We start from the raw sequence: 15638 nt of genomic DNA, 5'->3' as shown, positions 1-15638 counted from the left end.
AATAATTAAAATGATCTAAATGATGTGTGTTTAATTAGCAGTTTAATGAGAAATAGTTAATGTGATAGTCTCTTTGATGTAAGAAAATGGGCATTCTCCAAAACAGAATACTGGCTAAGCCACTGTAAACTATTGAAACACCAAGCGTTCCACGAAAAAGGGAACATTAAAAAGGGTTCCACTAATCAAAGAAATTAAGAAACGCTGCCTTAAGCCATGGCTAAGGCAGAACTACATGCAATATGCGGACATTCCAGTTATCGCATCCAGAGACTGCAGTTTTGTTCGAGTTAGAAGTCATCAGTCTGGAATAGTAAATAACCAAGAGGGGGCAGTGTCATCTTATTTGAAGCTGAGAGTGCCAACAAACAAGTAGATAAAGTGAAGTGTTGAAACTTCAACCCTATTTTATCATGTCATAAGGTTGGCAGGTCTGCTGTATCTGCTTTAATTTGTAACTAGTGGTTCCCACATGGCTTTGCCCGTAGTAGAAAAATTAAAAGATCTTTTGGATTGCCTGTATATGTACAAATAATGTATGGTGAATTTGTCACCAATTGGCTTGCCCATGTTACGGTTCCACGTTATGATAACTAGGTAATTTACTCGTCCATCTTATGATAATTTGCTCGGTGAAAAGTTCTTAAAATTGGAATAGAAAGAGAACAAAATCGAATTTTTGAAAAATTGCTTCAAGGTGCACACCCCCATGCTACAAAACTAGTTTTGTGCCAAATTTCATTGCAAATCGAGCCGAACGATCTAGGCGCTATGCGCATCACAGAGATCCTGACAGACAAAGATGAGATCCGGACAGATAGACTTTTCAGCTTTATTATTAGTAAAGATAAAGCTCATTTGCAAAAAGTGTCCTGTAACTTTCATTTGGAAGGAATATTTGTCATATATTGGGGTCAACTTGTCAGCATTTTCAATTCTATTCAAAATTTGGAGGGTTTTAAAATAATTCTAAAATTTTCTGGCATTTTTCTAAGCAGTTTGAATTAGGTTATGCCATTTTATGTCTTTTGTTTCTGATAAAGCTTATTTGCAAAAAAGTTTTAACAGAACTTGCTTTTGGAATGTCTACCTTAGTTTGTTTTTGACTGATATTAATGTCCCTAATGTGAGCATGGAATGGTGTTACAGTGATCTCTCGCTTATATGCGACCTCTGTTATACGCGTTTTTCACTTATGCACATTTTTTCTCACGAGCCCGGCCAGCGATGTAGGAAAACAATGTTAACTCTTGTTCATTTATACGCGAAACCTAAAATGCACCTTTCACTTATACGCAATAAAATTTTTTCAAGTTTTAGTTTAAATCGCCTATTTACACTTTGCTTATCGGGAAGATTTGTACCCTTCTGGATGTCTCTTGGAATGCTTTCACACACCTTTATTCCAATGTTAAAAATGTTTCCAAGAACGCGTTTTTTTTCGCGCAAGTGCAGTGTTGCCAACCTTGGAGAAACAGTTTGAGGAGCATCTGTGCTGATTTTGAGGAGCATTTTAAAATTTTGCGGAGCAGTTCGGAATTTTGTATATAAATCAATAAAAATAACTAAAACCACTTATCTAAAATTATTTTGGAGCTTTAATGATCATTTTAAGCACTAGTGTAAACAAAATTATTTTTAAATTAATAAAACAGTTTTAATCACTATTTCAATCTCTGAGTAAACGCATCTTGAATATCCCATTTTTTCATGTTTTTTATGATAAAATAGCAAAATTTTAGGCTTGAAAGCGTTCGCCGGGGAATGCAGAGCAAAAGAACTTCTTTGCGGAGCCGCGGAGTTTCGCCATTTTTGCGGAGCAACTCCGCAAAATGCGGAACAGTTGGCAACCCTGCAAGTGTGCGATTTGGGGTGCAGTTAGTCTTGTGATTGACATCGAGAGGGGAGAACGGGTTACATGCGAAAAGGTTGACCTCCCTAAAAGTCGTGGAAAAGCATTGACATAGCCTATCGAGGATCTTTTGTATCCTCACAGACTATGACACTGATCACGCGACAGTGTTTAGGTTTTGTGGAATTCGTCTTACATACTGTACAGTGTATAAAAAATGAGCAAAACGTGCAACTTCAAATTTTACATTTTTATTAAATTACAATGCATAAATGGAAATTATGTGCGTGTTTATTCATTAGTATCAGTAGTGTACTATTAGTATTACCATAACTGTTAATAACTTACTGTATTTAAGCTTATTTTTGGGGGGTTTTCACTTATGCGCGGAAAATTTCGTTGTCCCCTTTTGGTCGCTTATAAGTGAGAGGTCACTGTATATACTGTATGTTTTGACTCTATTCTCTTCAGAAATGTATCTTTTTAATGCCACATTTTCAATCTTTCCTTTATTTACAGAGAAAATAGGTTGTTGATTATACATGGCTTAAGAGATGAAAATGTTCACTTTGCCCACACAACACAACTAATAAATGCATTAGTAAAAGCAGGAAAACCTTACCAATTACAAGTAAGCATTAAAGCTCAATTTAACTGAATGTGCAATGTATGGTAAAGCATCATTTAAGCATCTTTCAACAGGCTGAGGTGAAATAATGGATAAATAAAAGCATAGTACAATCGAAAGATTGACAAATCACTTTGATTTTTACAAGTTTAACCTTACTAATGCACATTTCTGAAAATATAAGTTATAAGGTTCTAATCAAGTTTTGTCTATAACTTATATAAATTGGTGTGATACCATGTGCTTAAGAAATTAACTGGGTTTTTAAGTAATACTTTTACATAATGTAAATTATGCCTTTATTGTATATCATAAACACTTATTGTACCTGGCATATCTTCATTTATTATTGTAGTAATTTCATCTCTAGTATAAGTAAACGTACATGCAGGTATTTGCAAGTTGATTAAAAATTATTTTATAGTTGGATTGACTTGGTAATTGCCTTTAGCAATGACTATAGTATTATGAATTGAATCAAGTTTGTGAAAAAAATTTGTTACTAATGCTTTAAAAAATGCCCTCCCCCCTTTTTTAATTTGACCTTCTATACCTACTTGTGACAGAAATCAAGAAAGATGGGCAAGTAGAAGTTTTCAGATTTTTTTATGGGAGGCGGGGAAGGGGGGGGGGGGAGCAACATATAACCAATATTTTGCAACTTAAATACGATTCATTTTTGCATTTAATTTGTATAGGAATAAATAGGTATAGGTCCTTTATGAAAATGATGTGTCAATGTAAAAGACATATAAACTACAGATGTATAAACAAGGTTTTACTGTATTCTAAACATGGAAAATGAGTTTCCATGGTAGCAAATTAAGTCACTTTTAGACCTCTCTGTCTATATTTGTTTATACTTGTTAACCACTATCTTGATGATGTTTTTTAATTTTTATAAACAAAAAAATAGATGTTTGATTCACAAAATATTCCTATATTTCATTATGAAAAATTACAGTGCAGAACCTTTTATCCGGGAACCAATAAACCGGGAAACCAGAAAACCGGCAACTTTTTCCCTACTTTCCCGTTATTTTTTTTAAATAAGCAATTTTGGCAATTTTTGAAAAATTAAGCTTTTTTTTTTCTTTTTTTGAAATACCAAAAAGAATATGAACGATTTCTTAATAAACAACATATTACTCACGCATAACTCGAGAAAATGTTTGCAAACACTAACTTAAAATGGTTATCCTTTTGCGGGTCAAAATTTCCGAAATATTTTCTTGAACTAAAAAGTACATTCGTAAGTTTGAAATTTTTGTGTTTTATTCTAATTGATAGCTAAGGAAATGAATATTGTCGCATAGAAAGCGAATTTTTTTTATACACATAGTAGAAATTTGCAGATTTAGGTTCAAAAACTTATTTTTTTGCCCTTCCCTTCATTTTCTTTCGTTTTAAAACATCGAAAAGTGGTGGATTTTTTTTTCTTTTCCAAACAGAATGTGAGGGTCTCATGTATTATGAATAACTTAAGTTTTTTAGTGTTTAAATTATTCTCACAATAATAGTTTTTTATATTTCGATATTCATAAGCATTTCTGAACTGTTTTCTTCTTATTTTAATATGCTTAATTATTTATTATATAGTAATTTAAATTTTACAAACAATCGGCCAATAGCGCTTTTTAGCAATCCAGAAAACCGGGAAATTCAGATATCCGGGATAGCGATGGTCCCGAACTTCCCGGATAATTGGTTCTCTACTGTATAACTTTTTTTAAAAAGCAAAATTTTTTGCAACTTTAAAATGTTGAAAGGTTAAAACACTGAAATAAAACAAACGCTTTACGCAGTTAAAGGCTGTGTTTGAAGCCTTTTGTTTTTTTTGTTCAGAATTCTATTCACAGTAAAAATAAATTTATGATAGCATAAAACACAATGACTGTTGAACCATGCAACTTCTTCTTGGCCTTCAATGTGCAAGAGAAGTACAATATTGGAAAATAATAATAATTTACAAAAATTGGTACTCTAATCACTTTTTTTTCAATTACAGGCCTTTTTTCTGTCTGGCCCCTTTGCTGTGGTGCACGTATCCCCCCCCCCCCTTTGTAATCCATCATGTTTTATTTTCTCTTATGTTTAACCTTTTTTGAATATCACTCTAACATCTGTACTATTAGAATCATTCTCCTAACATTGATGATGTACAATAACAAAATTTGTTTTCATAGTTTATTCTAGTCAGAAATCTAAAAAATGGAATTTTTCTTCTTTTCATGTTTAAGATAAATTCTTTTTTCTCAATAATACTTAACAAACAACCATCAAGCCACGCATATGTTTGTTCTCCGTGTACTGTGTATTTTTTCAGTGTTAAATTCAAATTTTAAATATAAAATGGATGAAAAAAAGTCAAATAGGAGGTAATTTGTATCTAGATAGACAAAGAAAAAGCCAGCAAACGAGATCAACAGCGTAACAAACGCTCCGAGATACGAGCTTCCGCAGCTTCAAAAGAACACAGAACTGCTCTAATGATTGAAAGATTTGCCAGAAATAGCTTTTGAGGTACAGGAAGGAACACTGTATTAATCAGGGACGGCTATTCAAAAAAAGTATAAGTATAGCATACAATTAAACCACTCTGACTGCCCAAAATGCACCTGCAAAATTAAACGCGTTTTTCTCAAAACTACTTTTTTTCAATACGGTTGACAAGATATCTCAAGTTCTAAAGCACCGATTTATTTGAAATTTGGTACAGACTTTCTTAATACAATCAAAATTGTCTCCACATAGGATTTTCTGTATTTTTATTTTTACTGTTTTTGAAAAATTACCAAAATTTTAAAAAAGAGCCGAAAATGATTTTTTTTCCTCAAAAAGACGCCATTTTGTGCAAAATCCCCCCCCCCCAATTCAGCTACGTCCAGACAATTCTACATCTTTGTTTAATAAGAATTAACCTTTATTTCATGTTTCAGATCACCAGGAGGTTTGGAATCGTGTCAACCAGTAGACACCTTTTCTTCCTGAGTCCCCACTTTGCCAGCCTCTACTAATTTCAATTTTGATCCCCCCCCCCACTATTATGCATTTTTATACTTCTTAAGTATCAATAAAAAAATTAAAAAATTATAGCAAAAATGGTTAATTTTCTTTTATTATGTCCTCAAAATCTAGACTAGAGTACCACCTTAAGTTGAATTTTACCTTTTCTAAATTTGTTAAGGTGTTGAATATAGTGTCTGGTACTCATTACTCACAATTTTAATGTCCAGTTTGTTAAATAACCATGAGAAAAAAATTAAAATGCACATTTAATTACTTTTTTGTATAATTGTTTTAGATCTTGTTTAAATACATACCAGCTGGAAATGAAACTTAAATCTGCAGAATTCACTGTTAGTAAAAATTCCTTTTGAAACACATTTTAAAAAAGTTTTTATGGGTGATAGTTTGACAGCGTTGTTCACCTAGAGTGGGGTCATGGTACAGACTGCATCATCATTTTTTTTAGAGGGGGGGGGGGGGCTCTTGCTCTTAGGGCACCCCTGTGCTTGATCTAAACGCTGCTTTTTAAGAATATAAATTAGTAAAAATTAAAAATCCTGTACCTTGAGTTCAGAATTAAGCATGGGTGCAGGGGAAAAAATAGAATCACTTCTTTTTGTTAGTATTTCTTCTTTGTGATTATATGAAACTCTCTAAAGCATTAGTTCTTTTTTTAAATACTTGTTGCATCAGTCTTATGATAATAATTATGTCTTGTTTTTTAATTATTTTTAAGTATTTGCTTGCAATTTTATTGAAAGTCAAATTTACTTATTACTTTCTTTTTTCTCCTAGATTTATCCAACAGAAAGGCATAGCTTAAGACACTTAGATGCTAGTGAACATTATGAAACGACTCTTTTAAGTTTTCTACAGCAGCATCTTTGACTCAAAAGAACAATAGGCTATTTTTTTAAATTATACCAATGTGTTTAAAACCTTTTTATCTCTTTAGTTCGTCTACTTAGATTATCATAGCTACTGATACATAGTCTCACTCCAACCCAATAAAAAGCAATTTTGGTTTTCAAACTCTCAACAAGTGTACTATGTCTTGCTAAGAATTCTCACAAAGTTTGATTCTTGTCACTTTTTTCATTGTATTAATTTTTAAATCTTGAAGAAAAGAAAAAAAAAATCATATCTTCATTCATTATAAAGGTACTAGAAACATTACTTTCTTCATGGTTTTGACACAAGGAAAAACTTAAGTTTTAAAAATGGAGCTGTATCTACAGTAAAAATGGTTTTACTCTTTAATTTGTGCGTTGAGGAAAGACAAATATCATGCTAAATTTGAAAATGTAAGGTACTTCTATCAAAGATATCAACCTTGAATTATTATTTTTTTAAAATTAAATGTAAAAGCTTATTATGATTGTGGCTAAAACATGCAAGTATAAGGAATCAAATTTTGATTTACTATTGCCTTAATTGTGATTTTATTATTTTTAAGATCATTTAATAATGTTAATGAAAGGATTTTAAAAATAAATAAATGAATTGTTAAATTTACACTGTGCTGCATGCCTCTAGTCATTGTAATTTTGCAGTTCTTGTTTTAATTTGTTGTTTTTGATTATGATAAAGTGTAACTACCTTATTGCTTTGATTTTCCTATGTCATATTTATGGTTCAAACGTACAAATGCATGCAATAAACTCAATAGAAGTTGTCATCATCCTGATAATGTTCAGATTTCAGAAAAAATAAGATCTTTTTGGATAATTCTTGTCCACAGAATGTTTTTAAATTTTTAATTCAATAAAGTTGTTTAATTTTCTAGTTTCTTCTCTTGCTATCACTACTTCAGTTTTTACTTTTATGCATTCAGTATTGAATGATCGAGAAAAATAATTTACTTTTATTTCTCCGGTAAATTTTTCCATGTTAAAACAAAAATGTGAGCTATAGTTTAAGTTTACAAAATTTAAGACTAGTGAAATTTAAAACGTGAATTACATATTATTGAGCTAGGAGAGTATTTTGTCATAAAAATTGTTTTTAAAAAATCATAAGTACCATACAGCCCAAATTTTCAGGTATCTAAGCAGCCCCTTAAATAGAGTAAAATGTGAATTTTTCTGAATTGCTTTAATAGTTTCATAGAAATTTTTTGAAGATGGATTGGCAGCCGAGAAAACCTTACTTGAGATTTTCTAAGTTGGTCGCCAAAAACTTAACTTAAAAACTGAAATTTTATTTTTTAATATTTGGAAGCAGTACATAATAAAATTTTGTAACTTAATTTACATTGGTAGAACAATATATATGCTCAGCGAGAGATATGACAATTTATGAAAATATTAAATTTCTGTAAAATCACTAAAAAATGAAACAGTTTAACTCTTTCTTTAATTAAATGTAAACATAAATTTATCTTAATTAAAGAAAAAAGGTGAATTTTCTTTATCTTCAAGCAGAAAAAATGATTACATAATATACAAACTGAGAAATACTTATTGACTATTATACATTATAATATGTAGGTGCTGGTTTTGAGGGACAATATTTTTAGTATGCAACACAATGATAGATACATAGTGTTAATAAATTAACAGTTACTAAATCACTGTTTTCAAAACAGGGTGTAACTGCACCTTTGAATACTTTTTTTGATTTGTCATATTTAGAGAATGAAATGAACTTATTAGTTCTTTTTTATATTTGATTTACGTAATTTATGTGCCTAAAAGTGAGGGGGAAAAATAACAAAAAATTCTAACTTTTTAATTTTATGTTTTGTATTGTTATAGAGAAAGCAGTAATGACAACTGACTAATGAAGTCCCTCACGCATAAGTCTTACAGAACCCAGGCAAACACGGCAGGTTAGGTTTTTTTTTTTTTAATCTCCAGTTTTTCCAACCCCTATGTTGAAACAGTGTTCTGAAGTAACAATGAAATCGAGCATTGATATTCATCATGTGTCAAAAATAGATCTGTAGCTCTGATAATCTAAGTATTTCACAAACTTTAGTTAAAGCAATAGACTATGATTTTCACTCCTGCTCTAGGCAAATGTATAACAACTTGCCTGTGCCAACAATGCAGGATTGCGCCTTTTTCTCAGATGAGATTTCTAATTCTGTATGTAATATTTATGAGGCTATTTATTAAATAGAGTGTTATTTAATGAAAGTTCTTATGTCATTTTTTCTGTCTGAAGTACAAGTTTATATTGAAATGTTTTGTATCAAAACCGGCTCATCCCAGGAATTTTCAAAAGTTTCAAAGCTCGTAATTTGTTGCTTCTTGGTCAATGCTATCTGTCTAGAAAGCAATTTGGAGCAGATCCCTCTCAATCAGTTTGTAAACTGCTACCAGAAATATGTTTTACTGAAAAATCAGCACAGTCCTTGCCTTTACTGAGTGGCTAATGTTTTTTTACATTAGCCACTTAGTAAAGGCCCTGGTTACATCAACAACATTGTATTGCAAATTATTTAATGAACTCGCTATTTTGGTTTTACATAAAACTTGAATATGAAAGTGAAATGGAAAAAAAAAATTGCTGAAATAATTTAAAATCAGCTTTAACCAAATTATGTTTTTCTGCAAATAATTGGACAATTCCATAACTTTGAAAAAGAAACCAAAAATGAAATCTTAAGCCAAAGGTTATTTGTATGGGAAAAAAAAAAAAAAATAGATAAAAACCCCTGCAAAATTAAATGGGCAAAGTGTGAAGTGTTTATTTATTTATTTTGTAAAATTCTTTAAAAAAAAGATTGTTTTGGATTTGATACTAAATGCCTCAAACATAATTTTTTTTGAGCAATCACGATTGCTAATTGTTTTTATTTGACCGTCCTTGATGTTTGGTTCCTTTTTCAACCCCACCGTCCTCTACAGGCGCGACTCCTCCCGGGAGCCGCTGCTCCTGGTCTGTGGCGTCCATCTCCTACGCACAGGCACGCTCTTACACACTCACACACATCCACACATTCGCCTTTACACACACGCCAACGTGCATACACACAGGTCTACGCACACACAACTGTACACTAGGGTGTGTCTTATAATGCACTTTTTTAAAAAGTTTTGAATTTCTTATGGGGCACCCCTTTAATTGCTTCCTTTTGATGAAAAAATACACACATAAAAGTTTCATAGAATTTGAACATAATTTAGGGGGTGCTACCAGTGATTAAAATTACATTCATTGTGAAAAAATGGTGTAAAAATCAACTCGTGACATATTTTTAATGAACATGAAATTAGGTTGGTTGGGTTTAACATAACACAAATACCTATTTCTTATATATACCAGAAAATAATAAGCATATCATGGTTGTTATTTTATGTAATAATGTCAAAAAAGCATTTGAAAGTTCGGTAATGCCACTCATAACACAGGTTTACACTTTCGGTCTTTCACATTCAGCAATATTGTAATTTTTCTCTTTGTTATTTCCATGTGACAATACAAACTTTTCACTGATTGCTACTTATTATTCAGACTAAATAAATAAATTTAAAAAAATAAAAAGAGAGAGAGTTGACAAATTTTGCAGCAGTGGTAGCACCCTCTAAATATTATTCAATTTTTATTTTTCATATATGAGAATTTTTTTTTCATCCAAAGGAACAAAATGAGAGGGTGCCTCATGAAAAAATAACACCTTTAAAAATAAGACGCACCCTACTGTACACACGTAACCACCTAAGAGGAGGGACAGGAACCGTTTCTAGAAACAAGCAAGTGGAGTAGTAACCAATGAGTAGGATCCTGTTGCAACTCGTGATTGCGAAACACATAATGTGAATTCAAAATTCAAATTAGTTTTGAAAATTCAAAAAGTTTTTATTTTTAATTAAGTAAAATTTGTACGAGTGTAATGTTTTGTGTATAAAAATAGTTTTTAATAGCACTGTTGATATATATTTCTGGTTCAAAAAAAAAGTCTTAAAAGCAGAGTTCTTGTCCTTAATGAATTTCTCTCCCTGTAAATGTTCTTGTCTATAAAAAAAAATTATAACAATAACATTTTTTTAAGCCTCATTTTTCTAAAATTGTGAATGAAAAGTTCGGGGAAGGAGAAGTGGAATGCTAAATAATTTCCACTGGATAACAAGAGCTTAGTATGTCTTTTCTGAATAAATTAAAGGTAGTAGTTGATTTAGAGCACAAAATTCTGTTTGTAGTCTGGGTAACAGAAACAGCATGATGTTGCAACAACAATCACAGATGATTTGGATAGTCTGCAACTATTTCCTCAATTGGGAGAAAATTTAAAGAAAAAATAACAATAACAATGCTATTGTGAACAATTCAGAGCAAAATAGAAAAAAAAAGTGAAAGAATTTTGGAAAATTTATCTCGCTTTTTATCTTCTAAAGAAAAAAGTCTTGTGAAGTTTTCTATTTCATCTTACATTTTGCTCGCAGTTTTTAAGTTAACCATTTTGCTTTTCTACCATTTTAGGATTTTTTTTTAAGAATGCTATTAACTATTAGAAAAACCTGCTGCTAGGTTGGTGGTTTCAAAACAGAATCAAAAGATTCATGTAAAGATAATCAACTAGTAATTTATTTAAAACTTGCTTGTGTGCAGAAATATTGAATGAACTAATGTTAACATAATGCTAATTGTACAAAATGCTTCAGACATGTATTTAGCTTCACCCTGATTACTTGCAGCCCAAAGCTCAGAATTTAGTGAGGTTAATCATTCCTTATAACTCCGAAAATTTTGTAAGTAAAAAAAAAAATGTACACCCTGAAATAATATAACAAATCTATTTTAACAGTGCAATCCATATCAACTGTTTCACTCTAAAGCATGAGCATTTAAATATGAAATTTGAATATTACAAATGTTAAAATATTTTTGAGCTCTTAATATCCAGTATAACCATTTGATCTAAATAAAATTACTAATAAATTGTAAATAAATAGTAACAATAAAAGTATCTTTAATTCCATGTTTACAACTGCAAAAGGTAATATTTGAATGTTAAAAAAAGTTTGAATCCATATATCTTTAGAGATATTCAGTAAAATTTTGTACTGGTATCAACAAATAATTAGAAAAAAGTTTGTCTTCTGACATTTTTAATTTCAGAATGCAATGAATTTCAATTCTGGAAATGCAAAAATCTTATACAAACTGGAAAAAATAATAATAAAATATTTATTTACATACATGTAATTAAAATTTATTTTAATAAAAATGAAGTGTGGTAATAAAAAGTAAGTGAAATGTAATGAAAATGCTTGTGATCAAAGACACGTGATTTTTCATACTTTTTCTTAATTGTTGCTTTTATTTTCAATTGATATCAATAAAATTTTGTGCTGTATCCATATTATTCATTATATTTTAATAATTAATTTTCATACAAACAACTATTGATAAAAATTGAAAATCCAGCATTTCCCGCACTTTTCTAGTAGTTGATTTTTTACTGTGATTATCTAGTCTTTCATACTCGGGTCATGTTAATTTATTACTAAATTATTTTCTTTAACTAGTTTTAGGTTGGGATTTATCATGTGTGGTTTTTAGCTCTAGCTAGAAGCATAAAAAGAAAGTTATCCTGCTAGAAAATCTGGAATTGAAGAAATTGGGACATTTTAAGGCATTATAGAAACAATTATTTTTATTGCTTAAAAAACATTGGTACAAATAATTTGTGCATTGTACAAAACCATAAACTTTTTCAGAACAAGAAAAAATAAATCCAAACTATATGCAGACTTACGTGAAATACACCGCCAGCTCAGTCATTTCCAGCCGAGGACTGCAGTTTCGTGCTTATTAGCACTCATCAGCCCGGCATAGGAAAGTGATTGAGCAGGAGTAGCCCTGGCTATAGGGCGGTAACTTACTGAATATATGCAGACTGTTAAAAAAATTACATGCAATAAAAAATCAATGCAATATTAATAAGCATGCAATGGATTCATATTTCTGGCTGCACTCTATTTCTTATGTATTCACTAACCATGTCATAAACGATCTAATTGAAGTTGTAACTAGACAAATAGCAAATATTTTCAAAGTGACTCGAGAATTTCGTTAAAGTAACTGATTTACCGGTAATCTAGTTTCAATTTCTCCTGTGATAGAAAGGATTGCTAAGTGATAAAAAGAGTAAAAGTGTCAAGAGAGAGTTTTTAATGATATAAAATGCTTGCACAGAAAAACAAATACATTTTCACACAACACAATTGCAGGGATTAAAAAAAAAAAAAAATCAGTAAGAAGTTGCTGATTTTTCAAAGCATTTGTAAAACCTTATAACATTTATTGAGTAATCAACACAATCAAATTTTGAGTTACTTTTAATTTGCCCTAAATTAGTAAAACAATTACTTGTGATTTATAGAAATTATTATTTGGTTAATTAAGCAGGCTTAGTTACTATAAAAATATGCTGTATCTGTCCGGATCTCTATCTGTCAGGATCTCTGTGACGCGCATAGCGCCTAGACCGTTCGCCCGATTTTCATGAAATTTGTACCATGGGGGTGTGCACCTCGAAGCGATTTTTCGAAAATTCGATGTGGTTCTTTTTCCAATCCAATTTTAAGAACAAAAAATATCATAAGATGGACAGTAAATTACGAAATCATCATAACGTGGAACCGTAACATGGGTACAAGCCAATTGGCGAGAAAATTCACCATACATTATTTGTAAACATACAGGCGAACCAAAAGACCTTTTAATTTTCTATTACGGGCAAAGCCGTGCGGGTACCACAAGTTAATAATAAATAATGTAAATCAACATCCGTGTTACCGTCTCGTAACACATTATCTACTTCATTTTGAGTCAATTGTCTACACAGTAATATTAATAAGTTGATGAGGTTCTTGAAAGTAAAAGCGTAAGTTAAAAACCACATTTATTTGACACTATTGACATTTTTCTAATTAAACTTCTTTTAATAAAAATGGTCAAATTCTTGTCATGTTACCTTGATGAATTTGGCATCAATTTTATTGATTAATTTTGTTGTTTGCGATCTAAAAACAGTGCATTTTGCCTTATTAACTGCATCCATTATTGTTATCAAATTATTGCAGTTATCTTATTTCAAAACTTGAGCAATAATCACAATTTGCAAAGTATCTCTTATAAATTCAAATAAATCGTATTTTCTGTTTCTTAAAGTATAGTAAGCAATGGTAACTTACTTCTTTTAATCTTGCAGAGGATAACCAAAAGTTCGTCAATCAAATTAAATTCAATGGCGACCACGTCATAATAATTCCATCTGTATTACTAAATAGACAAAGCCCACCCGGGGGGCTCCAAACGTTACTGTCTCATAACACATTTTTAACTTAGTGAGCCAAATTTTCTACGCAGTAATATTAAAGTTCATTATGTTCTTCAAAGAAAAAGCTTGAATTCAAAAACACATGTATTTTAGACTATTTACAATATTTACATCTGTCTATTACATAAAAAATTGCTGAATTCTATCATATCACCTTCTCATCTTAATAAACAAAATCTTATTCTCTTTTTATGCTGTTGCCACAAGTCAAAAGTGAATTTTTTGTTACCTCTATTCAGAAAGGATGATTATTACTTAATTTCAAGGCTTATCTCTTTTAATCCGTACCAACCTGAAATTTATTCAAAAATGATCTGGAAAAGGGGGGGGGGATTTAATTCTTGAACTTTTGGCAATCCTGTCAATTACTTTTACATTACACACTCAGTTCTTTTAAAGTTTTCATATTATTTAGCTTTGTTTTGGATCCAAAGTTTTGTGCAATTTAATGCTGCTCATTCTTCAGCAGAACCAATTGCCTTAGTTGCTGTGTGACTTATTAACCACTTATAGCTTCCTGCAGTTTTCCTTTGTAATTTAAAAGTTAAAAACAGATCAGTCCTTTTAGTTTCGGGCTGTGGCTGTGGTAACCAACCAATGCCCCGTTGGCTAGATGTGGCCTGTTGTTTTATTCTATGTTACAAATAGAAACCTACGATTAGTCACGACTTGGTAGCCAAATATTCAGATTTCAGGTAGCCAAATATTCATTCTTGGTAGCCAAATATTCAGATTAATATGGGTTTCTGGAAAACAGATGCAAACTTCGAATTTGAAAAATATGCTTCAAGCAATGATAACATTATTGGCTAGTTAGTTTTTCTCCTTTTTCATGTTATCTAGAAATGTTTTGAATAGTTTAAAATTCTGGCCAGCGATAATCATCTGAATATGTTGTGCGGCCTTCCGGGAAAACAAAGGTTGGGCACCACTGGTTTAGTGCATAAATGGAATTCAAAATTGACATATTAAATTTTTTTTAACCAAAGTATTAAATTAATTCATTTTATTCATTATCTCAACATCCAAGCAATCTTTTAAGATCAAGATACTATTCCAATATATTTATTTAAATGTATTAATGCATTTAACCCCCAAAATCTCTCCTTCATGTGCCACTAATATTGACTCATAAACAGGGTCCCAACAAATCCTGGTTGCCTGGCCACTATTTCTTTCAGAAGCCATGTTACACTGAATTTTCCTACTAACTCTGAGAAATTGTTTGACGCTTAAAATCTTTCTCTGTATCCTAAATGTTTCTATTTTTTGTTAGTACACACAAAGCAAAAGTAAAAATTGGGTTTCATGCAAAAGTCATCTCGCAGTATAAAAATAGAAAAACTTTACTTCCATTTTGAATATGAACAGTACACAATTATTTGTCAACGGAATTGATGCATAGAAAATATTTTGCACAAACTAAATCACTTGAACTTTAATCACAAGCAAATTTTATAGATATAAGGCTACCATTAGCTTTTTTTTTTCTGTTTACTACACTCATGTGTCAACTACAATTATACAATAATGCACATTAATTCCTCTTTAAAACCTTTAAAAAAAGTGAGAGAATAAAAAAGCCATTTGTCAACCATTCCCTTAAAATAGTTTTAACTATGCAGTCAAACTTTGTTAAAACAAATTCAAAGGGACTTTTAAAATCAATGTCTTAAGCGTAAATAGTAATATACAGTGTTTTAATGCACTAAACTAGCAGATTACTGCATGCACGTATTTTGGATTTACCGGGAACTCTTTTTTTTTTCTCAATGCAGAGTGATGAGCTTTTGGATGTAAAGACATCCACATCCAAAAGCACCTGTATGCAGTAATCTGCCAATTTTTTGCGCTAA

General features: G+C 30.9%; 1 protein-coding gene across 1 annotated transcript in view; it reads left to right on the top strand.

Moving 5' to 3' along the window:
* LOC129227890 (dipeptidyl peptidase 9-like) overlaps positions 1 to 7272 on the top strand; it is a 64057-nt gene extending 56785 nt beyond the window's left edge. Inside the window, 2 exon segments of the mRNA XM_054862509.1 lie at positions 2372 to 2483; positions 6285 to 7272. Coding sequence (XP_054718484.1) covers positions 2372 to 2483; positions 6285 to 6377 — 205 coding nt within the window. The 3' untranslated portion in view covers positions 6378 to 7272.
* Positions 7273 to 15638: the final 8366 nt, after the last annotated feature.

Source organism: Uloborus diversus, chromosome 8 (genome assembly GCF_026930045.1).
Source record: "Uloborus diversus isolate 005 chromosome 8, Udiv.v.3.1, whole genome shotgun sequence".
NCBI classification, from domain to species: Eukaryota; Metazoa; Arthropoda; class Arachnida; order Araneae; family Uloboridae; genus Uloborus; species Uloborus diversus.
This window is presented reverse-complemented; position numbering and strand designations above follow the sequence as displayed.